The 27,283-nt window shown below is 38.8% G+C and overlaps 1 protein-coding gene across 3 annotated transcripts in view; it reads left to right on the top strand.

Annotated features, from left to right (window-relative positions):
• The window catches only part of UGP2 (UDP-glucose pyrophosphorylase 2), a 43,764-nt gene that overhangs the window by 14,517 nt on the left and 1,964 nt on the right, over positions 1–27,283 (top strand). For all 3 annotated transcript variants that reach the window (XM_033125342.1, XM_033125341.1, XM_033125340.1), the window contains exons 2-8: positions 384–511; positions 1,351–1,458; positions 19,894–20,079; positions 21,398–21,531; positions 22,644–22,941; positions 24,084–24,281; positions 24,843–25,085. In XM_033125342.1, coding sequence (XP_032981233.1) covers positions 398–511; positions 1,351–1,458; positions 19,894–20,079; positions 21,398–21,531; positions 22,644–22,941; positions 24,084–24,281; positions 24,843–25,085 — 1,281 coding nt within the window. In that variant the 5' untranslated portion in view covers positions 384–397. The remainder of the gene's footprint in view (positions 1–383; positions 512–1,350; positions 1,459–19,893; positions 20,080–21,397; positions 21,532–22,643; positions 22,942–24,083; positions 24,282–24,842; positions 25,086–27,283) is intronic.

Genomic DNA, 27,283 nt, shown 5'->3' with positions numbered 1-27,283 from the left:
ACATACCCTCATTAACCCTATTTCAATCGTTCTCATTTTTCTCCAGCTCTGATGGCTAGGAGGGAAACATTAGTAGAGATGGAACTGTGTACTCACATGAAGATGAATCCTTTTACTTCCACCTGCCCCATCTTCCCAAAAGTGTTCATTGTTTCAGATATACGAGTAAAGCATATTGATGTGCCAAACAGTCAAATTTGAGCACATGTGATTATATAGTCCTAACTAGTTGACATTACCGAAATTCAATGAGAGGATGATGGGATTATAGGAGTGAACCCTTTCCATTTGCTGGAACACCAGAAATAAACCAGTTGTAGTTTACCAGCTGTTCGAATGGCTATCTGATTTTTCAACTGGTGGTTTTACATTTTTGTTTTAAGATCTTAGCAAAGCAATGTCTCATGATGGCGCTTCTCAGTTCCAAGAAGTCATTCGACAAGAGCTAGAATTATCTGTGAAAAGGGAACTAGAAAAAATACTCGTCACAGCACCATCACATGAGTTTGAGGTAAGGACTCTACGGTGTTTTTTTGCTTTCATTCATCTACATGCTGAGTTGCTATTGCTGATGCTGATTATCCAGCTTAAAATAAGCATCAGATGTAATGAGAACATTAAAAAAAGATAATTAGGATTGCGTAACAAAAGGATTTTCAGTGTTTGGCCATCATAAAACCATTGTCTTTTTCTTTTCTAATTCTACGAAGTTTCTAAAGTCTGAAAGAATCAGAACAAAATTATACTTTATTTGTTCTGTGTTTTGATATCATTGGGTAGAGAAATAGATACCAATGTTCAGTTAGAATTGAGTAGTTTATCAACCATGAATCCTGCGTGCCTTTTCCAAAGAGCCAATTCTGATAGAACCATACTACTTTGTCAGCTATAATAGAGGTCTCACAATAGGCAGATGTTTTCTTTTCTGTTTATAAATCAATAGATACTTTTCATTTTCAAATTTCAGTTTGTACTTAATGTTTTGAGGTTAGCTGTGTTTTGTTCCTTTTTGTTCTCTTGGTGAAGATTTATTTCCACCTAAAAGAAGTAGAGAAAGATATTGGTGAATATATACAGCAAACCACTTGGAATTCCCATGGACCAGCTAGTGGTCAGATTACATGATACTGGTGGGAGATGGGGAGGGTTATTTACTTGTATTCCTTTACGCGTGGTTCCTGTTAGTTTTTCTTCTTCTTTATTAAATTGGGGTATAAAAAGGCTCTGTTCTACCCATGGTTCTAATAATATAAGAATTTCATTAAAGACATTTTAAGTGTATAATATATATCTGTTTTTATTAAATATTAAGCATTCTGCTAGTTGTAACAATGACTTCTGTTTTCATAGCACACTAAAAAAGACCTTGATGGATTTCGCAAGCTATTTCATAGATTTTTGCAAGAAAAGGGACCTTCTGTGGATTGGGGGAAAATCCAGAGACCTCCAGAAGATTCGGTAAGTTTTAGGTAATATGTAGGAAATCTTAAGATAATTTAGGACATTGGTTGAACATTGGAAATAGAGTAGTATAAAAGGGCCAATAAAAACCATCACTTCAGACACAGACAGGAGTGCTGCTTTGCATTAACTGTCCCCTCGTGCTGGAATGATGGAGATAGCCTGCTACCACTTTCCCTTCTATTAGACCCATCTTTCCAGTTCTGCAGAGGACTTAGGAAAGTCTAATCTCCCTTTACCACTACCTAATAACTTAATATCCCTGACTATGAGGCAGTCCTTTGGCAAAGTACCAAACACAGTAAGATCTTCACTTATGTTCTTTTCTTCCTTCTCTCTCCCAAACCATCTGATGTCTATTTGTCTGTGGAGTCATGTACAGATGCTAAGTCAACTACTTAAGGGCCTCCCCATGCTTTCGACCCACACAGCCATATTTCCCTTGCCTTCCTTGTGGGAACCAACCCAGCAGTTCCTTTGCACACATTCTATTTCTAGACTTCTGTATATGTTGTTTCCTTGAAATGCTGTGGGCTCTTCACCTGTCAAAATCTTGCTTATTCTTTGAGGCTCAGTCCAATGCTTCCACTGCACTGAAAAGGTGTAGTGCCATAGTACCAGAGGTTCAAATCCTAGCTTTACTACGTATGAGGTTTGTGTCAAAGGACAATAATACCAAGTGCTTTATGTGCTTTACAGGGTTGTTGTGAGGCTTCATGAAGAAACATACGTGGAAACATGTTAAACTCTGAAGCATTTTGCAGATGTTAGTGGTTTGCCAAATAAACAATCTAACTTTACACCTAAAGGAACTAAAAAAAGAACAAATAAAACCCAAAGTAGAAGGAAAGAAATAATAAATATCAGAGCAGAAATAAAATAGGGACTAGAAAAACAATACAAAAGATTAATGAAACTAAGAGCTGGTTCTTTGAAATGGTAAGTAAAACTAACAAACCCCTAGCAAGACTCATCAAAAAAAACGATAGGGCCCAAAAAAGTAAAATGAGAAATGAACAAGGAGAAATTACAGCCAACACCACAGAAATATGAAGAACCATTAAAGAATACTATGAACAATTAAAATATATGCCAACATATTGGATAATCTAGAAGAAATGGATAAATTTCTAGAAACATACAACCTTTTAAGACTAAACCAGGAAGAAACAGAGAAACTGAACAGACTATTACTAGCAATAAAATTGAAGCAGTAATAAAAAAAACTCCCAACAAAAGCCTAGGGCCAGATGGCTTCACAGATGAATGCTACCAAACATTTAAAGAAAATTAGTACCTATCTTTTTCAAACTATTCCAAAATATTGAAGAGGAAGCCATGCTTCCAAACTCATTCTGTGAGGCCAGCATTACCCTGACACCAAAACCAGACAAAGACACTACACAAAAAAAGAAAATTACAGGTCAATATCCCTGATGAACATAGAGGCAAAAGTTCTCAGCAAAATACTAGCAAACCTTATTCAACAGTACACTCAAAGGATTATACATCTTTATCAAGTGAGACTTATACCAGTGATGCAAGGGTGTTTCAACAGCCACAAAATAATTAATGTGATTCATCACATCAACAAAAACAAGCACAAAAATCATATGTCAGTAGATGCCGAAAAAGTATTTGACAAAATTCAGCATCCATTTATGATAAAAACTGAACAAAGTGAATATAGAAGGAACTTGTCCCAACATAATAAAGTCTACATATGACAAGCCCACAGCTAATATCATACCCAATGGTGAAAAGCTGAAGCTTTTCCTTTAAGATGAGGAACAAGGCAGGATGCCCACGCTCACCGCTATTATTCAGTATGGTATTAGAAGCCCTAGCCACAACGGTCAGGTAAGAAAAAGAAATGAAAGTATCCAAATTGGAAAGGAAGAAGTGAAACTGTCACTATTTGCAGATGACATGATATTTCATATAGAAAACTGGAAAGAATTCACCAAAAAACTAATAGAATTAATAAAAGAACTCAGTAAAGTAGCAGGATACAAAATTAATATACAGAAAGCTGCCGCATTTCTATAAACTAATAACAAATGATCAGGAGAAATTAAGAAAACAATCCCATTTATAGTTGCATGAAAAAGAATAAAATACCTAGAAATAAATTTAATAACCAAGGAGGTGAAATACCTATACTCTGAAAACTATAAGAAATGGGAACACAAGGTTCCCAGTTGATTTATGATTGTCATTGTTCTTGTTTTAAAGTCCTCAAAAGGTTGGGGTTGTTTGTTAATGGGGAGGAGTTATATGGGGGTCAACTTTTTTATTTTTGATTGAGGCAGAGAATTGGCATAAAGAATATCATATCAATATGATATTTAGCTTCAATAATTTTGCTTCATAAAATAACAGAGCTTTTCATACTTTTAGTCTGTTAGTATAAAAACATTGAGATGTCTATGTTTAAATGACAAGGCATTCTGAGAAAGTTACAGTGTATATGCCCAGTAAAAGTACATAGTTTTTGTTGTTTGTTTGTTTGTTTTAAGATGAATTGGAGTATATTGTGCAGCTAATGTTTGCCCATCTTTCTGAAAGACTTAATACAGGCAATTGGGCCAAGGATCTGACGTGAGTGACACAGGATGGTTTGTTCTGAATATGGTGACTTCCCAACTATAGTCAGCTAATGGCAAAGCTATTAGAGACTTGTTGTGTGTGTGTGTAAAGATAAAATGAGATCCTAAATGTGTAAAAGTATTCTACCAGAAGGAAACAGTAGTATTTAAGGAAATGGCCCTGAAGACATGGCTGGATATAAGAGTCTCATTTTTTCCTTGACATAAAGCTTTAAAGTGGTAATATATAGAATCACTAATCTAAGCAAATATACTAATTTACCAAATATTGACAAATCTAATTCTCTACTTTTTGATTCCACATTGAATTGAACAGTCTTTAGTTTTCCCCAGGACTACCTTCTTTCACATGCCTTTACGTACAGGACTTTTATTTCAGGAAGAGGACGTGCCTAAGGAGGCTGACCATGAGTCTGTGATTCTTACTTCCATTCTAGTTATTTATTTATTGTTTCACTTTATAAATAGTAATGGTAAAGACGTGGCTGCTTTGGTGTCAGTTCCATGACTGACTTGGAGAAACCCCAGGTAATGTTGTTGGACAGGGGCTCTAACCACGGCCCTGTGTGCACAGTACTGGACGGTCCAGTCCCCCAGAAGTGAGCTCCTTGGGAAAATCCTAGCATGGGTAATGGTGGCGGTACCACTCTTTGAGCATCCCATTCCCCCCTCCTCAACCCCCACCCTACGGAGAGTCATTTTGGACCTTGGTTCATGTGTTACAAGGCCTAATACAGATTATTTTAATGTTATACTCTCCAAGTGTATGTTTGATGCAGGTATTTTGCGTCTTATAATCAGATGAGAAAAGCATATTTGTGAGGTTCTCTTATCCCACATCTTCATCTGTAGTACAACTGTGAGGCAGTTTCCATTATCTTGATTAATATAGGACAGCCCTGAACCTACAAGATTTACTGGGAGAATTTTTATATAAAATAAGATGGGTGACCCATGCCTACCTCTAATTTTAATCCTTTCTTCTCTGTAATTCCTTGGGGATATTTTACTAAATCCTTTTCCTATTTTAGATCAGAGGTGGACAGTTGACTCTCTGCTTCTCCTGTTTGATAGCCAAGATGAGACTGGAATGTTTACACCAGGCATCTCAACCTGGGAGGTCTTTACAGGGATTGTAGGCCCTTCATAGATTTCTTTGTAAATAAAACTGTGGATAAATGTATACTTTTTTCAGAGCAGACTTCTTGGTTACACTGGAGAGATGTTCGAAACTACAGTTTCCATTTATGAGAGAAACTAATGGAAGATTGGAACAGAATTTAAAAATCATGCTTCATTTTATACATTGTAAAATACCAACCCAAATAGTTAAAAAATGCTTATTTTTATTTTTTTTAAATGTGGTAAACAAACCTTATACGGTTAATTGGCGTTTTAGCTGTTAATAGCTTTTATTTTTTTAATGTCAGGTTTATTGAGGTATAACTTACATATAGTAAAATGGACCCTTTTCTGTGTACAGTTTTATGAGTTCTGGCAAATGTATATACTCGTTGAATTACCATCACAGTCAAGATATAGAACATCATCCGGAACAGTTCACTGTGAGCTTTACAATATGCTTCTTCTTAAACCTCCTACAAGCCTCTGGTTCCCACTTCCCACATCCATTAAACACACAAACTAAGCAAATATGTATCTTTGTAAAATACTACCTTTTTCTTCATTCAGACTTCTCCAAAGGAAGAGGTCAGCCTAGCCTCCACCCTCTGTTTTATGTTATCTGGCCTTTCTTTTAGCCTTTGTCCACCTCTCCCCCACACACCTGCCTTTAATCTTCCATAGAACTTTCTTTTTATGGCGTCTGGCCTTCCCCGCCCCCACCCCCACCCCACCCCACCACCTTCATTTCTTCAAGGCTACTCCAACAACGTGAATTACATAATAAAGCTAACAATGTGCTTTATACTGCTTTACTCAGTGGCTGTTTAGTACCTCAGCGTTTAAAGCTAGTGTACAGAATAGATAGGATGCTGTTAGAGGCTTCAGTTTTATTTTTAAGAGAATTTAGGAATATCAGTTATTTGAAAGCATCTTTTGCCCACAGACTAACAGAAGGGTTTTCTTGTAGGGGAGATGTGAGGTGATTTTAGTAAAGAATTAGTCCTAATCACACAAGCTGGTTGGCTTTTGGACTCTCCCATCTCTTCTATTTGAACTCTTTTCCAACTCCTTGGGTCATCTACTTTTGTCCTTTATAATCCATACTAAAGTGGAGTGTTCTTTGAAAACTACCACCTTAGCTGATAAAGATATGGTCCAAAAGCCTCTCAAGGTTGACTAATTTTATGACTTCAGCTGATTTCTATAAAAGGATAATTAATACTTTTTTAGTGCTTGAGTTTTATTTTTTTATCATATATATTTGTTTTGCCTTTTGCAGTTAAAAAAAATATCCAGAAGTTTTTGAACTTCCTAGAATTTCTATAAAGAATTCTAGATTACAGTAAGGTTTGGGGAGCAGTTGGCACCTTTCTTCATAGTTAACCTCCTACTTTGTAGGATCATTTGCCATCTGTAACCACTCTTTTTTTGTTGTTGGTTTCTTATTTTTGTCATTTGGGTTTTCTACCAGTTCTTTTATTGTCATCTGTTCTCTAGTTTACCAGGTTTAAAGTACACAATTGTAATGGGGATATTTTAATTTTATATCTCTTCAGCATTTGGGAAGTTGCTACATTTTTTAATGGAACAGCAGTGGGTATGGGACTTTGAGAGGCAAAAATATCAAGAGTAACAAAATGCCATAAGAATTGAATAAGTGAGAAGCAATTTATAGTATGTTTTCAAATAAGCTTTAAATTTTAGAATAGTTTGATTTATAGAAAAGTTGCAAAGATACACTGTTTTTTTAACCAGAAACATATAGCTATCCAAGCTGATTTTTGTTACCTATATCCCATTTTTAGACTTCTTCCTGTGTGAGTACAAATGCAAAATAATTGGTGAAAATGCTGGTGAAATTTTTCTTCCAAACTCAAAACAGAAAATAAATACAAGATAGTTGGTAAGAAACGTGGAAATGGCAGACGGATACCTGTGACTAGAGTAAATATGGAAAGGGGTGTAAGAAAGCCATTAAACAAAGATTTATATTTAGATAGGCTTGTTTAAAACAAGTGTCTTTAGTCTTAAAGCCCTCAGGAGATTGGAAAGTTTTCTATTTCAGAAGAGCATGAAACAAACACCATTTCAAAAGTTTTTGTTTTTTACTGAAACAAAGATTTGTAAGCATTTCTTATTTTAAAAAATTTATAAAGACCTATGTATGCAAAGCTCTGTATCTGTAGTTAATGCCTATTGTCCATGTTGGGGTGCTTACATGTCAGATATTGTACTGAATGCTTTATGTTTGTGGTCTCATTTAATATTCACAACAGACCTGGAAGATGGGCATTATTATGCTCATTTAATAGAAGAGGAAACTGAAGTTAACAGTAACTTGCCTAAGAGGAAGAATCCTGATATGAACTATGTAGTCAGGCTCCAAAGACCTAGTTCTTTGGTATCTGTTAGTAACAATAATGGAGTGAGCTCTTCAAAGCCTACAGCCCTAACTTTATCTCTGGTGCAAAGAATGTGACATACTTTATGTGCTTATCAACAACAGTAATAATAGAAATGACAGCAAACACTTAATCACTAATGTACCAAGCATTGTTCTCAGCTCTATATGCATTTCCTCACACAACTCTAGGAGCTCGCTATTATCCCTGTTTCACCATGGAAGACTCTCCAACTGAGAGGGATCGAGCTGTCCACACAGTTTGCTTAACTAGTAAGTAAGTGGTAGGAACCGTATTTAGGCCCAGATCTGTCTGAGCCCAGACTCTCAACCACTATGGTATGTTACAGAGCAGTCCCCAGTTGCCATCAGTGTTTGAAAGGAATGTGAAAATCTTTGAAGCATCGCTTTTCCATCATTTCTCCATCTTGAGTAGAACTGTTGAGTAGGCTCCACTCCTTCCCTTAGACCTTAAAATACCTTCACTTCTCTTTGAAGTTCTTCCAGCAACACATTTAACAAATATTTATTGAATATTTATTGAATAATTATTGAAAATATTTATTGAATAGCCCACGTGTGGTGGGCTTTTATCTAGACACTGGGATACAAGTGAATAAGATAGACAAGGGCCTTCCACTCAAGGAGCTTCATTCTAGTGGGAGAGAGAAAACATAAATGTGTAAATAAGTAAGATACTCTTAAAGACTAATTTCCCATCGCTGCTGTCCTGGCCCAGGCTTACCCGTAGCAGTCACAACTCCCTGGCTGAAGTCTCTTTGATTTACCTGTAGTCACTACAGGAAGCTATAGAAGTATCCTTTATTCATTACTTTTATTCTACAAATTTATCAAATACCCACTATTTTAATTATTGGGAATGCAAAAATAAAGACAATCACTGCTCTTAAGAGCTTACAGCTTTGTACAGTGCTTCTCAATCTTTTCCATATAATGACATATGTAGAAAATGAATGGGGGTTAAGACAAGAGGCTGTTTACCTGGGAGGGGGACTTGCTTTCTCAAGCTCTGCCCAGCTGCTTAAAGTGATAAAGGAATCAACGGGCATGCAATAATAGCAAACCAGTTTTGAATTTTTGGTTTACTGGAGAGATGTTTGCACAAAGATACGTATATAGTCCAATGGTATAAGTTAATAGCTATATTTCACTAAACATCTTCTACCTAACAAACTAGAGAGATTAACTGGTGATCTCCATTTTCTTTGAATGCTTGGTCTACTCTTACAAGTTCTTCTCTCATTAGTGAAGTGGCTTGCTCACTAAAATTCAATTGTGTTTGTTCCCAAACCTGTTCATGCCAGTTATATTTGTTGTAATGAATGACAAATGTAATTAAATTTTATATAAACCAATGAAATGGATTTTTAAAAAGTCATTTATATGAAAAATGAGTTGAATGCTTTGGCAAAATCAGATAAAGATGAGTAGCTGAAAAAAACCTATTGAATTAGGTGTGGGTAAGACAAGTAGGAAAGAGAAAATTGCATAAGTCTAGGATGATTCTACTACATGCATGTTGTTTCACAGATGACTGAGTTCTTGATCCACTTTGAAGAAAGGAAACTGCATATCACAGATGGTATATCATTGATGTGGTTTACATAAGATGACTCAGAGCTCTGGTCAACAGATCCCTTCCATACCTAAAGAAAAGAGCTTTGTGAATGATTGTACATTTACTTGTAAAAAATTGAAATAGTTTGTATACCTAAAACATTTTCATCATTCTATACTTGAACTTAATTTTTAAATTAACTATCTACCTGTCCAGAATGTTGTAGGTAAGTAGGTTTTTGATGTATGTACCAAGTGTAGCAAGAAAAGGAGCAGTTGAACAATTGGGAAGTCCTAAGAAAGTTAAGGATGAAGAGGTCATGTTAGAACTGAGACTTGAAGTTGGAGTACGAGTTTGCCCAGAAGGTCAGGTGGATATTGCAGGTTTAAGAGAGCATGGTGTACAAAAGCCCAAAGGCATGCAAGAGTGAGAACTACAGTTTTATAGTACTGCTAGAGAATAAGAATGGAAATGAGTGGGCGATGATGAGGGTAGACAATGAGGGTAGGGACCATGTCTGCAACTTATTGTCAATTAGGAGGGATCAGTTTGGCTAAACTAAGAAGGTGCCAGAAAACACAGGAGATAGGAAGTCCTTAGCTTTATAGCAGGGTAGTTGGAATATATTCTATTTTTGGAGGTGGGTGAAGAGTGGCTGTGCTTTTAAATTCTTAAATCCTAAACCCCAAATTACATAGGAAATATGGATTTCTTATAGCTTTGGTTACTGTTGGAGAAATGGCTATTAATTTTAATTTTTCCTGTTGTTTGTTTTTTTTGACACCTTTTATCAGAGTTAGCTGACCTTCTTGCCATTTGGTTTCTATACAGTGATGTGTATTGAGCAATTTTATATAGTTTTAAAATCTTTAATGATATTCTGTGCTTAGTCAACAGGTATTTGAGAAATTACCTCATGCTCAGTGTCAATCATTAATATATTCCACCATCACAAGACCACCTACATAGGCATGCTGAATTCATTCTGCCTTCATTGTATTTAACACTTATTTTTTTCCATTTGAGTAGTAGTAGCAGAGAAGTCAAGGACATAGACTCCAGAGTTTTAAATCCTAGCCTCATCACTTCTTAGCCATGTAACATTGGGAAGGTTCTTTAACTGTTTTAAGCCTCAATTTCCTCATTCATAAAAAGCAGGCATAATAAAAGTAAGAATTTAGGGAGGATTATTGAGAGTGTATATAAAGCAATTACTATGTGCCAGGCACTCTGATAAAGATTAATAGATGTTTGCTATTGTTTTTAAATATGCAACAAATATTTATTAAGTACCTCCTAGATAAAAGGTACTGAGCACAGGAGAAACAACAGAATTTTATTAAGAATGCAAGTGGTATTTTTTTTTTAATTCTATAACTTTCATAATTATGTGTTCTGTTTTTTGTCTTTGTGAATATATTTTAATATATTATCAGTATAATGATTTTCATATATATTCATTTATGATCATGAATTATGCTTTTTATATTTTTAGCAAAATATTCCATCAAGTAGATGAACAGTAATTTACATCCCTATAATTCTCTTGTATCAGATGTGTTGGTAGTTTGTTTTCATTTTAATAAATAAAGTTCATCCACCCCAACAAATTTTTCTTGTTGCAGAGATAAAATTTAGCTAATTCTTTAACCTTCAGGATTACAGGAGATCTGTGTTCTATCAGGTCAGTGAGAATAAACAACATAATGCCCTTCATTATGAAAACGGTTAGCTGTATTATTGTGTTTGATGGGTTTTAATAAAGGGTATCCATATAGTGAAAACCCTATGATATATGTAGAATTGTCTTTAACCAACAATGCCATATGTAGTCATAGATTTTTTTAAATCTACTAACCTCAAAAAAGATGTAAGGGTCTGGCTTTGTCTCAGGAATATTGTAGTTATGAAAAGAATTGGGTGCCCATTGTCATACTGTGTGTGGTATATGTATTTACAGGATTGAATAGCATGTGTTCATTGTGGGGTGTAAGGTTTTGTGAGCTGGGGAGGCTTTGCAGGGTGTCCTTGGCAATGGATTATTAGATCTTAGGTGAAATTATAGGAAGGATGGCTGATGACCATTATAGGATTAGTTCTTTGATCATCTTTCATGAGCATGGCAAAACATTGGAAATCAAGGTTTTTCCTTAATTTTTTGATGGTGGAAAACATGACAACAAATCCAACTTATCACTTGAAGGAAATGTACTAGTAGGAACACTTGATGGGGCATCAGGGTTGGGAGTTTGTACAAGTGTTATCAGTGTGTTAACTCTGGGGATTCTCCTATAGTGGATATGTAGATTGATTCTGATATATATATATATATATATATATATATATATATATATATATATATATATATATATATATATATATATATATAAATCTTTGCATCTCCAAATTATTTCTTAAAATATTCAGAAATTGGGTTTTGTTCAGAGGATACGAACTTTGGAAAGTTTCTTGTTACCTATTTCAAATTGCTTTCCAGAAAGAGTATACCAGTTTGTACTCCCATTCATATTAATTTATTGGTTCAACAGCTATTTTTTGAGTGCCAGCGGTATATTAGTAGAGGACCATACTAGTAAAACCCTATTCTTGTCTAGTTTCTAGTTTCTAATCTAGTGGGGGTGTGGACCATAAAAGATATGTAATCTATATAATGTAATTTCAAGTAGTGATAAATGACATGATCATAAATAAAAACAGGTGAGGGTATAGAAAATGAGGAAGTAGAGGTAATACTTTAGACAGGGCAGGCAGAGCTAGGAGAGGCCCTTTGAAGTTAACATTGAGTAGAGACTTATAAAGTATTTTATTGTCAGTCTCATTACATTTATTAAAGCATTGAGTAATGCTTTTAAAAATATTTGCCAATTCAAATGAAAAATATTTTAAATTTTTATTTAAAATTTTATTTTGTCATTGGCTGTTTATTAATTGTTGCTTGAAATATTTAATTGCAAACTATCCTTTTATGTGTAGTAATTGGTTATTGGACTTGGAATTGCAAAACTGAAAAGAACTTTCTTAGGAAATGTACTTTTCCAAGCTCAGCGTATAAAATTTATCATATGATTGTTCATTTTATTTGCTTAGTTATCACAGAAGGATTGTTTATAATTACTACATTAATGTTCTGGCCCATAAAAATTATTTTTTATGCAAAGCGAAGTCTTAGATTCAGATTTTCTTTATCAAACATGTATATTATGTATGGTAATCCAATACTTTTTCTTTGAATTAAAATAATGAGTGTTTGCAATTTGGTTTCTAAATAGTAATGAAACCACTTTTGCTTTAAACTTAGTATTAATAAAAAAAAGAAATAAGTTCCTTATCCAAAGTAGGACAAGAAATAATTTTCAGTGACTAGATTTCATTTATTAATAGTTCTATTTGTTCCATTCATTTATTCAGTTATTTACTCAACAAATACATGAGTGCTGCCAGTAAGCCTGACACTTAGAGGTGATGGATATGGTGGGGCAGAACCACATGGCAGTCACTGCCCTCATGGAGCTTATAGTCATAGAACAGACGTGCAGCACTGAACAATGAGGAGACAGTGTAATAATTGCTGTGATAGAAGCTTTGTAGTACCTGAAGCAATAAGTGGGGGCCGCACCAGATTCTCTCTGGGGTATGAGGGTCACAAGAGGCTTCAAAAGGAAGTGATGATTTTGCTATGTGGTTCTTGGACTCCCTGACAAAGTACATGTTTTCCTGCACATATACACCCTCACAAAAGACTTTAAACATTTTAAAAATTCTTTTAATTGTGATGAAAACCCATAACATAAAATTGACCGTCTTAACCATTTTTAAGTGTACCCTTCAGTAGTGTTAAATATAGTCACATGGTTGTGCAACCGATCTCCAGAACTTTTTCATCTTGCAAAACGCAAACTCTGTACCCGTTAAACAACTCTCATTTCCCCCTACTCCTATCCTGTGGCAACCATCATTCTGCTTTCTGTCTATGAATTTCACTACTCTAGCTACCTCAGACAAGTGGACAAACCTAATCTTAGGTTTTCTTTCTGTTGTTCTGAAAATTGCCTGAGTTCTGCTACCAGTTATATATCCTTGGTTTTGCTTTTCTGGACAAACATGAGAAGCTCCAAAAGCCCGGGATTGTTATATGGCAGTGTTCTTGCCAGGGGAAACATGAAGCCAGCCAGCATAACAGAAGGGAGATCCAACTCTCTGCGGCCATCCTGAGAAGTCGTCAGGCAATATGGAGTCACTATAGGAGAAGCAGTTTGGAAAGTCAGAGGTATTATCAAAACGTTTTTCTCATCTCAGAAGTCTGTCTTAACCCAAGGTTTGGTAGACCTTTTCTGTGCAGGTCCAGATAGCAAATAGCTTAGGCTCTGTAGGTGATGTGGTCTCTGTTGTGATTATTCTGCTCAGTCTTAGTAGCAAGACAGCCGCCATAGACAGCATGTATACTAATGAGCGTGTCTGTGTCCCAGTAACATTTTAGGAAACAGGTGGCAGGCCTGATTGTCTCCCAGGCTAGAGTTTGTTGACCCCTGCCTTAAACTATTCTAATCTACACATGACTGGAGAGAGACTGGTTGAAACCCATACCCGTGCGGAGATCATTAAGCTTGCTTTGTGACTTGAAGCGCAGGGAGAAACTCAATACCATCCTTTATCAAATTTATGCCATTGTTTATCAGTTGCACATTTTATGTACCAGTAAGAAAGAAAAAAGTGCAACCAATTAATTCTAAGACCCCACTGGTTGTATGATGCATCCTGGTTGCAAAAATGTTAAAATGTGGGGTAGATTAGAAAGAGTGTCTAGATCAGTGATGTAGTGATAATAGCAGCCAGCATTTGAATTCTTACCGGGGGCCACACAGTTTGCTTAGCACTTTACATGCATTGTCTCATTTGTCCTCATAACAAATTAATGAAGCAAATGAAAAAGGCTTAGAGCAATTAAACAATTTGCCATAATAAGCAGTGGAGTCTAAGATTCAAACCCAGGCAGCCTGGTAATAAAGCCTGTGCTCTCAGCCACTGAACTATATGCCTCAGTCATTTTGGGAGCAGTCTTTTTTGTCAAATGATACCATTCACACTGGAATTGATACAGATTATTACAGTGATTTGAATCATTTCATGGAGGAAACAGCAGTTACATCAATTCCCTTTAGCATGTCCTTGCAATTTCAGACATTTCTCAGGGCAGCCAAGAAACGGTTTACATCCATTGTGTGCCTGCTGGTTCCCTCAAAGAAGAATTATTAATTAGCCTCTTCTGAAAATGTTTTTAAAATAACATTTATAAACCAAGCAGAACTTGTGCTGCAAGAGAAGTCTTGGTGCTCCGTGCACAGATAGTACCTGTGATGCCGGCCAGCGCTTGGGTCCTGCTGCTGCAAAGGAGAGGAAGCGCCACATGTCACTGTCATTCATTATCTTGCGCATCTATGAGCTTTGCATTGAAGATAGTGCAATCCTGCATGAGGGATGCAGGCTTCACCAAACATGACCTTACTGACTTTTGAAAGCACAGGAAATATATTAGCCTTTGAGCTCTCACAGTCTGGAGAATTCTGGTGTTTCTAGCGCAAACCTGCATCCAATTGACAGAGCAAGTTGTGAGAGCTTGCTGTGGAGAGAGCTGAGGTTTTCTCTACTTGTGGTCATAAAAAGAAAAGTCAAAATGGAATGGCAAGTAAAAATGGCACGCATGTGACCATCTCAAACTATATCACATGTCATCTTATTCAAACCAAACAGAAGCCCTTCTCATTGAAATTCAGTTTGGAGAGAGTTTAAGTTTAGTTTTTTTCTTTATTTGCATATTAACTTGACACTGGGAGGTAAATGGCGTCTCTCAATAAAGATTATTTTTATATTCTGTGAATGAAATTTCCACTGTACCGAAGTAAATTTTATTCAGAATGTTTTGTTTTGGCGGGGGAGAGGGGATGGAATTGCACTTTTCTGAAAGAGAATCCATTAACTTCTGATTTTCACAAGTGCCTGATAGCTCATAAAGCCCGATAACCACTGGTCTGACTGAGATGTGGAGGATGAAGAAATGGTATTTGGTGAGGTGAGGCTGCATGGAGCGGTGGGGCCGGGCAGTGCAGAGGCCTACAGGCAAGAGCTGTGGCACATCAGCGATCCCAGCCATGGTCCTGGAGCTCAGTGTGTCGGGGAAGTAGGAGGGAAGGTTGGAAGACAAAAGGGCCAAATCATTAAGGACCTAGAAAACCACGTCTTCCGGTTAGGATGATTCAGCTACATTTAGTAATGAAACTCAAACACACACACACACACACAACATCTAGACAGAGGCAGTCCAGAGTTGGAGGGCAGCTTGGTGGTCATCAGGAACCTGGGATTCTCTATCTTGCCACTCGTCTGTGTCCTCATGGTGTCCCAGATGACCACCCAAATAAACCTTAGTCACCACGCCTCCATTCCAAACAGCAGGAAAGCGGACGAAGGGCATATCTTCTACCCTTTCATAGAGACCTGAAAATCTTTCAACTTACTTCCAGTCAGTCACATTGGCTGGAACTTTGACACAAGGGGAGACTGGGAAATGGGGTCTTTTATTTGGGAGGGTGGTGTGCGCAGCTGAAAATTTGGGTTCTACAATGCAAGAGAAAAAAGAATGTTGGGGTAGGCAGCCAATAACTCTGCCATGCCATGTCAGTGTCTTATTTTTGTGAATGCTGTAATAAGGAGAGAAAGATGTTTAAATTCTTTTTTTTTTTAAATGACCACTTGCAAGGTGGAGGGTAAGTAGGCCATAGAGACTCCCTCAGTAACACAGGTGAGAGGTGAGCAGGGTGCTGACTGATGGCGAGACTGACAGGACTGGTCGTTGATCACATGTGAGCAGTCTCCTGGCTTAGCAGCTGGGTGTGTCTCAGTGCCATAAAAAGAGGGGTGATTGAAACCATGGGATTGGAGCAGATTGCCAGGGATGAAGAGGTCTGCTTAGAATGGTCTTGAAAAGGATCAGGCAGAAAGAGAATAGAATTTGGTTTTTCAGAAGTCAGGAATAATAGAACATTTCAAAATTTAGGGAGTCGTTAGTTAATTGTGTCAAATGCAGCTGAGAGTGCAAGTAAGAGAAGTATTGATGTTATTGGTAGGACTTAGGTGTCAGGAGGTTATTGATGACCTTGTTAAGATCAGTTCATTGAATGACGGCGACAACTAAATTGCATAGGGTGAAGGAGTGAAAGAGAGGTGAATGTAGCAACGTTTCGCCTCTAAGAAGATGTAGGGAACAAAGGATGTGGGTGCCGGAAAGGATGAGCGAGTATAGGTGTTGGTGTTTTTTTGGGGTTTTAGACAGCAACTATTTGAATGTGTTCATGCTGATGGAAAGGAACGGAGAAGGAGAGGCTAAAGATGAGACTGGATGATTGATGAATGGGGTTCTTGAGATGAGCGCTGGTGGAGAGACTGCGTTAGGGTGGGAGACAGCTCTTCTGATAACCAGAAGAAGAGGGAAGCGGCAGAGATGAAGATGCAGGAAGGTCCTGACAATCTGGTGGCAGAGGGTTGAGGTCCATTCTGTATGATGGCTTTTCTTTGCTTTATGAAACAGGAGTGTAGCTCAGCTTGGTGGCTGAGGGGGTGTTGGTGAGCTTGTTGGTGAACCATGGGATAAAGTACTCGTACAGGATTTGCCAGCTTTCCCTAAGGAAAAAGAAAAATCTCTGGTTTAGGTATGATTTTTTCTGTCATGAATTAATCTGTAGGAGCTTTCAAACGACCCAGACTTTGGTCGCTACCTTTAGAAACGTGAAATGAGGGAATGATATGCGAAGGTACCGAGCATGGAACGTGGCACACACGCGCTGTGCAGCAAGGGTTGAGGGAATAAGCCGATGTTCTTGGGACACATCCTGTGCATATGCAGAGTCACTCCAAACTTGTTTTTCTGTTTACGCAGATCATTCTTTCCGGCAAACTTGCTTTTGTTGAAAAAAATCTTTCAGAGTGCAATAATCATACCCTTGTGAATCGTAACAGGGCAGGTACTGTTAGCTTGTTTGGGGAACTTGGCACTGTCTCCAGGAATAGCACAAATATGTTACCAAGAACTGGGTTGTACTGTTGCTAATGGGAACAGTGTGTCCACGACTGTGTGATGAATCCACTTTTCTTCTAACTGGAAACTAAGTTGTGCACAGACTTGGCAGGACACAGATCACAGTAAACAGTTTTTAAAAGATCCTTTAAAAAATCTTTCAGCTTCTGCAGAAAAACTAGATTGACATCCTAGAGGGCAGAATGTTGTTTAAATCACGTTCTTTGGTAGATTGCCAACTACTTTCTTTTGTTTGTTCCCCAGAGGAAGTTGGGTTGTTGACCAATTCTTTTATCCCAGGGAGATGAGAACATGAGTGGCCAGGCCTCCCTTACAACAGTGCAGGGAGCCTTATGGGGTTTGCCCCCGCTCACCTGTAGAGAGTGCCCTACTGTATATTTAGTTGCAGTATAGGTCTTCTTAGAACACTGAATTCTATTCACATCTGGGAGAGAGACAGGGTGATTAGGATCGAAAGCACAACGATCACACTAGTAATTGACTAATGTGATTCAGTCAGAGTCACTTCGAGGCCGTACCCCACAGTGCCTGGTACTCCCTGTTGTCTCCAAACCACACTTTTCCTGAGTAGATATCTGTGCGTCCTCCTGAGGGAGCTGAGAAGGGGAATGTGGAGAGCAGGTTGAAAAATGTCTGTCACTAGGTGTGTCCAGTGTAACTTCAGCTGTTGCCAAGCAACTTCTAACACAGATGCCCTTAGTTTGTGGAACTAAATTGAGCTCTGTGGGATTGCTTCGTGAAGTCCCTGAAGAGGGTGTGGACAATATGACCAACAGAGAGAACTTCTATTGGCATATAGGGTGATTTACGTGGTGGAAAGCTGTGCTTCCCACCTAATTTAACCCGTAATAAGCATTAGACAGAGTGTCCTGACTTCTTGGAATCAAACAATTGGTACCTTTCTTTGCATGTATGTATGTATCCATCCATCTGTAGATGGACATTTGCGTTGCTTCCACTTTGGGGTTATTGTGAATAATGCTGCTGTGAAGGTGAGTGTACAAGCATGTCTTTGAGAATCTGTTTTCAATTATTGGGGGTATAAACTCAGAAGTGGAACTGCTGAATCATGATAATTCTATTTTTAATTTATTTCAGAACCACCATACTTTTTTCCTTAACATCTTCACCAGTTTTACCTTCCCACCAGCAGTGCACAATGATTCCAAAAGCATTTTTTTTAAGTATTGATGATGTACGTTCAATGTTGCTATGCTGACATGATTCTAATTTGTTTGTACGGTCTTTGGATTTTCTGTATATAAAATTATATCTGTGAATAATGACACTTTTGTTTCTCCTAATGGATATATAGACTGAATACTATATGACAATGAAAAGTGAATGTACTATAGTTACATGCACTAATGTGACTTATTCTTAAATATAACATTGAGTTAAAGAAGCAAGGTACAAGAGGATACTTCATGGTGTGATGCAATTTATCTAAAAGTTTAGAGACAAAATTAAGTAAAAATGTTATTTTGGAGACATACATAGGTGGTAAAACTAGCGAATAAAAGTCAAGTTGGTGGTTACCTACTAGGGGTGGGAGAGGAAAGTGATTAGAGACAGACACATGCAGGCTTCTAAATTATGGCAGCGTTCCTTTTTATTTAGGTTAATCTTTCAACTGTATATGTATACTTTATAAACTTTGTATGTATGATGTTTCACAATGAAAATTTTTTAGGTAAAATTGGTAAACAGGCCTGTCTCACCATAAAGAAAAAATTTTTGCTTCTTGGTATTCTATGTTTTTAAAAGTACATTCAAAGAACCATTAAGTAGGTAAAAATATTTCTAAACGAACAATTTTACCTAAAATGAATGCGTGAACTAGGGATTTACAGTGAAATTGATTTTCACACTCTTGTGAGACCTCTAAATAATGAGGAACATGAAGCACTCTTCTCCAAGACTCTCTCCACAGATTTTTTTCTGGAAGTCAAAAGTAACTACTAAATGGAAATTCTTGGCGTTTAAAAGATAATTGGAAGTGGTCTCCTTAATAAGACAAGTGTCCATCAAATACCCTACAAATTCTTTACAACGTTATTGATTATATTCCCCCAACTGTCTTTCGTATCCCCGTGGCAATGTTGTGGTTACTGATTGTGCTTTCTAGTCCCCTCTCCTTCTCCCTCATCCCCACCCGCCCTCCCATGTAGCAACCCTCAGTTTTTTCTCTATGATTTCCGAGGGGTAATAGATTGGGGGAAAGGGGTTAGCACTTTGTGAGGGGTGAAATGTCTAATACATTGTTTTGTACACCTGAAACTAATAAAAAAAAGATAATTGGAAAATAATTGGCTTGGTCCCATTTGCTAACCCTTGTGAGTAAATATAATGCACCAAGGAATTCTCCTAACCTAATAATAGACGACCTGAAGCCGTTGTATCACAATAGCATTGCTTTTACCGACTCCAATAAGAACTTGATTTTGAACCAGTAGGACCTGTGACATTATAGGAAATGCAGCTGAAATTTTCCACAGAGAAAGCAAAACTCTTTAAGGCAGCCTGGAAGTAACCCTGGGATTGATTTGTTTTAATCTCTCATAAAGCTGTTTGAATTCATTTCTGTAATTCTTTTTTGAACTTTTAGATTCAACCCTATGAAAAGATAAAGGCCAGGGGCTTACCGGATAATGTATCTTCTGTGCTAAACAAGCTGGTGGTGGTAAAACTCAATGGTGGTTTGGGAACAAGCATGGGCTGCAAAGGCCCCAAAAGTCTCATTGGTGTGAGGAATGAGAACACCTTTTTGGATCTGACCGTTCAACAAATTGAAGTGAGTAATATTAAGCCTTTCTCCTGAGCTTTCAGTTCTTAGTTTATTATCAGTCGTTTTTAGTTCTTAGGTTATTATCATTACCTTGTAACATAACAGATGTGGATTTGAGCTAGTCAGGGAGCTTGCTATCTTTAGTCTCTGTACTAATGTATAAGAAGGTTTGGTGCTCCTAAGGGCAAATCCTTAGGGTGATGTAAGAGCTTTTGATCTTTAAATAGCATTTGCAGTTGCTGAAATCCCTGGATCTATTCGGATTCTCCTTGTACGTCCTCCCCATACACACACCCACACACACACTTCCTTTCTTTCTAGTGGCAGCCTTCATCACAGCTGGCGTGATACGGTTTTATTAACCCCCTTGGGGAGGCTGGGGAGAATTTCACATAGGTGGTTGGGTGCCATGGATGCTCAGAACTGTTCTTGGCTTCTCTCTTACGATAAAGTCATCAGCCATAGCCCATAAGCTTCAGAGGCAGCGGCTCTATCTTCTTATCTCTTTATCCCTAGTGTCAGATGCGGTGCTGGCAGCCACATTAACAGCACTAGCAGTAGCAGCGGCTAACGGTTATCCAGCACGTACTGTAACCAACTATTCAGAGCCCTTTACATGAATTGCTCATTTGTTCCTCTGAACAACTCTGAGATAAGGACTCTTATCCCCATTCTACAGATGAGGAAACCAAAGCACAGAGAGGTTGATTTACTTGCCCTACTTCCCTAGCTAGTTAGTAAGTGCAGAATCAAACTTTGAACATACTAGTTCAGACTGACTTCTAAGACCCCGTTTTCTTCCCATTCGGTGTTGGCTCTTAGCTCCTTCTAAAAATTGAAAAGATTTCAGTTGGGGTGTGATTCACAATTCTGGATATAATCCTGAAACTAGGGAGCCACGTGTTTGTAACACTTGTACTTTCCACCCGCACGGTGCTCTGGACACACTAAACGCTTAGTCAGCACTCACTCATCCAGCCAGGCCACAGGGCACTGTGGCCGGGCACAGCTCCAGTCAGACTGCCCCAGGGAGGGAGGGGTTCTGGCTCAGTCGCTGACCTGCCATCTCCCTGGCCTCAGTTTAGCCATCTGTGAAATGCAGACAATAGTTTCTGTCTCAAAGTTGTGATTTAATGAGCAAGTACATGGTGAATTGCTTAGCAAAATGTCTGGTTTATGCTAAGTAGTTATTTATTTAAAAATCTATGTATTTGATTGCCTATAGATAATGTTCCGGACTTTTGTGATTTATAATTGCAAGTTAATTTTATACTTTTAAGCAAAAGAAAAATAAGTGTGGGTAATCTGTTATTTTCCTCCCTAGCATTTGAACAAAACCTACAATACAGATGTTCCTCTTGTTCTAATGAACTCTTTTAACACAGATGAAGACACAAAAAAAATACTGCAGAAGTATAGTCATTGTCGTGTGAAAATCTACACTTTTAACCAAAGCAGGTACAAGGAGTAAAAATATTAACTCTGAGGGGTTACTCCTGGGAAAGGAGGACTCGGGATATACATGTGCCAAAGACTAATGTTGGCAAGTGTATGGTGCCTTTAAGGCTGAACATTTAATAGATTTGATTGTTATAATAACTCTGTGGTTCTGTAACCTCCGAGTCTTAAAAGAGAATCTGTTGGGGATTCTGTCCCATGTCCAGAATACCTGAGGACCGCTTTAGGTCTTTGCTTCCTGGGGGCATATTTGGGCTCCAGGTGGGGCTATGAAAATCTGTATTCCACAATACTGATAACCTTTCCTATGGGGATTTCTTTAACATCCTAATATAAGGTTGGGGGAAATTTAATAAATTCTGGAGAAAATTATCTACTTTGGGGAAGGGAGAATAAAAAGGAATTCACATAAGGAATTGTGATAAAGCTCAGACAAAAGGGGAAATGAGGCTTCCATTTAATGACAGACATGGGTCTGTGTGAATGGGTACAGAAAGGATATTTCTAAAGTTGTACCATTGGTTTTTTTTTTCCCAATACATTTTTCCTTGGACACTTTCTTGTGTTGCAGGTGGCCTGCCCCCATATTCCAGTTGGTCTTCAGTCTGTTACAGGGCGAGCTCCTCTTCTCCCATCGCCAGCCCCTGCACGTGCTCACTAGGGGTAGGCAGCAGATTTCCCTGAGCACTGACCTGCTGTTGATTTTCTGGGAAAGAGAGAGCACCATCCCTGAATATATCTGTTCATAAGAATGGACAGCTTTTCCAAAATAGGTTTCCAGGGAAAAGAATAATTCTACAACGAAATAAGTTTGAGAAAATTTACTTAAAATATCTCCCCTCTTGGAGAATCATAAAACCTATTAATATCTCAAAAATATGGCCTCTCATCTGTATGACCATGGAAAAAAATTTTTGCAGCGAATATTAGTATCTAGGAAACTGAATTTTGGATGAGATTTTCTTAAATGGATTCACCTGTGATTAAATTACTTACTATTAGTAAAACATGAAAAGAAGGGAAGTTTTATTTAACTTTAAATGCATTGTTTTTCTTTAAGGTCTGGAATGCTCTACAGAGTTGATACTGAAAAAGAACTTTTTTTTCCTAAGGTACCCAAGGATTAATAAAGAATCTTTACTGCCTGTAGCGAAGGATGTATCGTACTCAGGGGAAAATACAGAAGCTTGGTACCCTCCAGGTCACGGTGACATTTACGCCAGTTTCTACAACTCTGGTTTGCTGGATACCTTTATAGGAGAAGGCAAAGAGTACATTTTTGTGTCTAACATAGACAATCTGGGTGCCACAGTGGATCTTTATATTCTTAATCATCTAATGAACCCACCCAATGGAAAACCCTGTGAATTTGTCATGGAAGTCACAAATAAAACACGCGCAGATGTAAAGGTAAATACTGAGGAAGCAGCTCGGGGATTCCCAGCTTCACATTTCATAGGTTATGTAGTTCAAACTGCTTTTTATTGGGAAGTTTCTATATTAAGCAGAACACATCTCTCCATTTGCTGACCTTACTGGGAGACAGTGAGATAGTATTGTGTAGAGTACCCCACGTTCTGACATCACCGTGTGTGTATAAAGTCAGATTTAATGGTATTACTATCATCTTTGTTTTTTGAATGATCTGTATGGGCAATTTTAACTGAACAGTTCCAGACATATTTATAACATAAATCTGAAACGTGAAAACATGTTCAGTACCTTTGTTCAAGCTTTTAATATTCTCCTACTATGGTGCTTAAATGTTTTTATTTCACTGTTCCTTTAATGAAATTTTACTATTTCTATTTCCACAGCATGTATTTCTCTATATTTTTTAACACTAATACCTCCTTAGTTGCACAAAAAATGCAGTTGTTTGGCGCAAAGCAAAAATTTGATTCTTAAACTTCGCATGTTCAGTGGTGGTACCTTTGATGAAATGGTATCCAAGGTTTTACTCATTACCCACAGGGAGTAAGAACAGCGGGCAGTGTGAAAACCACCGTGATCAGTCCCTGGGCTGGGTTCTGTGCCTCTTGTGAGTAGCTCCCTCACAGGATGAATGCTCCCCTCTTGCCACTCTGCCATGGCCTCGTGACTGTAAGAGTATCTCAAGGCTGAGGCCACTCAGGGGTCACTTCCCGTCCACATGTGCCTCTGTCTTCCCTTTTCTCCCCTCATCCTAGAGCTAGTCAGAGCAGGTCTGAGGTGGTAGGACTGGTTATTTGGTGATGGACGGTGGCTTGGGAATCAGGAATGGCTGGCTATTCCTGTAGCAAACCTTCAGAAAGTGAGGAAGACTGATGTAATCCCAGGGCTCTTATTATGGACGGGGGGGGCGAATGTACAGTGTAAAATGACAGGCATCCTAAATTACTTGCATTCTGCCTTCACATGTGTGTTGCTTTAAATCACTGCCAGTGCCTTTTATTCCTGGGGGATTTCATTATTAGTGTCTTTTCGATAACATTCATCTGCTATCAGCAGTGTGACATGGTGGGAGGGGGAGAGATGTGGCGGCACTCACTCGCTCTTCTCTGCCTTTCCAGGGGGGGACGCTCACTCAGTATGAAGGCAAACTGAGACTGGTGGAAATCGCTCAGGTGCCAAAAGCACATGTCGATGAGTTCAAGTCTGTGTCAAAATTCAAAATATTTAATACAAACAACCTCTGGATCTCTCTTGCAGCAGTTAAAAGGCTGCAGGAACAGAATGCTATTGACATGGAAATCATTGTGAATCCGAAGGTAAGCCAAAGTGCCGGCCTGCCGCTCACCGGCTCTGGAATTCCTGAGGTCACTGCAGGCCACGCACAGACCCACTGCGCGCTGGTCTGGCCCGTCTAGTACCTTGGCCATTCCTTCTTTTTGCCTCGTCAATCTCCCCAGTTCCTGGCCCCATCTTTCCGTCTGCACCCATCCCTTTGGCATGCCAAGCCATGTGCCCTTACTTGGCCATGGGCTGTAATAATGGCCAGAGCAAGGCACTCCCCAAGGAGGGGATCCTGCCTCAGCTTGTTTGTCACCCATACTTCCAGGCCTTTTGGACACAGGCACCTTACATGAGTTTTCTGACCCTTCAGTGCTTTGTTGTAAAATGGAAATATTACTGAACAGAAGATTTATGATGCTGGAGAAAAATCACATGTGTATAAGTACCTGCTTATGGTAGGTGCTTGATAAATGTCAGTTCTCCAAATTCTGTTTCGTTCAATGAATCTCTGAAACTATTCCCCAAATATTAACCTGCCTACGTGGAACTAAGTTGCCAAAACCTGTTTCTCTCCCTTCCCTCTCCATTTCTTACAGACTTTGGATGGAGGCCTGAATGTCATTCAGTTAGAAACTGCCGTAGGCGCTGCCATTAAAAGTTTTGAGAACTCTCTAGGTATTAATGTTCCTAGAAGCCGCTTTCTGCCTGTCAAAACCACCTCAGATCTCTTGCTTGTGATGTCAAACCTCTATAGCCTTAATGCAGGATCTCTGACAATGAGTGAAAAGCGGGAATTTCCTACAGTGCCCTTGGTGAAATTAGGCAGTTCTTTCACAAAGGTATGTAATTATAAAGATATCTTCTGTCTCTCCTAAGACTATTACTGCTTTCATCAGTGGGAGAATATTAATTCTGGCTTCACAAACCTTTATTGAGCCTCTGTCATGTGGTGGGCAGTATTCTAGGTCCTAGATATTTAGCAGTAAATAAAAAAGACTAAGATCCTTGCCTTCATGGGTATTCTAGCGGGATAAGGATGATAAGCAAATAAATTGAATGTATAGTCTGCCAAGTGGTGGAAAATGCTATGGAGAAAAATAAAGCGTGAGTCAGATGTATGACAGGATGGTCAGAGATACAGCCTCACTGAGAAATGGAGCGTGTCATGCAGGTACTGGGGTGAAAAGCATTCCAGGCGGGGGAACAGCAAGTACAGTAAAAGCCCAACCAAACATAAGTGCAATCCAAACTGTCATCACGTGAAATGTTGAGAGGTTGACACAGTGGTGGAGTGAGCCTTGGGGCTGCCTCCTGTGCCATCCAGGTCTGTTCTAGTCCTGGTTGCAGTTTAGTACCACTCGCTGTGGATGTGTGCACTGCCTTTTATATTGACGGACATGATTCTGGGTCCTGTGGCTGGGCTGGAATTTCCAGGATAGCATCTGGCATTTTGGGAGCCTCCCTATTTAGTGCCTCTTTCATCAGCCTGGTTGGGCTGGGAAAATTCTGGTGATACAAGACCCCTCATGTTCTCCCATGCTGAGATGGGAATGCCAACCACATTTTAGCTAGCCTCACTCTCCCTTCACTTCCTCCCCCTCCCTAGCCTCCTCCACACCCTGCAGGAGATAAGAACTTAAGGCGCCCCACTGTGAGAATGGGGCTGAGTGGGCAATGGCTAGTTGCTCTTTGGAAGAACATGTTTTAGGGACATTACAGAGCACAGTATGGCTGGAGCAGAGAGCAAGTGAGGGACTGGGGGTAGGGCGGAGAGTTGATCAGAGAGGGAACAGGCCAGATGGATGAGAAGCCATTGGGGTTGTGCACTGAGGGGTGAATCAGGGAGACTAAGGAATAGGTTGTCGCAGGAATCTTGGCGAAAGGCAACGGTGACTCGGACCGAGGGGGTAGCAGTGAAAATAGTGAAAACTGTTGACCTTCTGAGATACACTGACAGTTGTACCTACAGGATTTGCTGTTGGAGTAGATGGGAGGGTAAGAGGAAAGAGTAAGGATGACTACAAGGGTTTGGCCTGTGCAACTAGAAGCATGGAATTGCCATTTACTGAGAAGGAAGCAAGCTTGGGTCAGGTAAGTTTAGGGGGAACCGGAAAGGGAGTTAAATTTTGGAGATACTTTAGTTATTAGATCTTCAAATGGACAACTTGAGCTCAGAGGAGAGATCTCGATGAGATAGGTAAATTTGCGTGTTGTCAGCTTGTAGCTGGTATGTAAAGCTGCAAGATTCCAATCACCTAGGGAGTGGGGGGGTGGAGGTGGGAAGTCCAAGATCGGAGCCGCAGGTATCCAAGGCTTAGGGTCTGGGATGAGGTGGAGGAAGCAGCAAAGGTGACTGAGGAGTTGCAGGTGAGGAATTGGGAGGAAAACCATGAATGTGTGTCCTGAAAGCCAAATGAAGAAAATATTTCAAGAAAAGAGCATTGTCCAGTGCTACTGCTGAATAGAGTAAGATGAATGAAAGTTCATCAGATTTATCAGTATAGAGGTTGAAATCTGAATTTGAAATCTGACTGAAATGGATTTAAAAAGAGAATGAGAAGAGAAATTAGAGATAGGAATGTAGACAACTTATTCCAGAATTTTGCTTTAAAGAAAAACATAAGTGTAGCCATAGATAGGAAGGGATATAAGATTTAAGAGGTTTGTTTTTTTAAAGATGGGAGATTGTATACCATGTTTATACACTGATGCAAATTGATGCAATCAAGAGGGGAAAAAATTAAAGAGAAAGGAGAAGTGCTAGAAAATATTCTTGAATCGGCCACAAGAAGGGTTGGTGTTAACTTGGAGTAGAAACAGTCCAATCCCAGTACTAGGAGGGACAGAGTAATGGGTCGGGGGGCAAAAGGCGTGGTGGTGGTGATGGTGGTAGAAGCCAGTGAAGTTTTCCCATTTTTCTTGGCAAAATGGGACACAAGGCCATATAGGGCAATTTCTAGTGCCTGTAAATATAAGGGAATAAGAGGCAAAGACAGTGATCATTTATAATGATAATTTGTGCAGTTGCTCTTCCTAA

Source organism: Rhinolophus ferrumequinum, chromosome 13 (genome assembly GCF_004115265.2).
Source record: "Rhinolophus ferrumequinum isolate MPI-CBG mRhiFer1 chromosome 13, mRhiFer1_v1.p, whole genome shotgun sequence".
Classification (NCBI taxonomy): Eukaryota; Metazoa; Chordata; class Mammalia; order Chiroptera; family Rhinolophidae; genus Rhinolophus; species Rhinolophus ferrumequinum.
The sequence above is the reverse complement of the archived record's forward strand: the minus strand, read 5'-3'. Positions and strand labels throughout refer to the sequence as shown.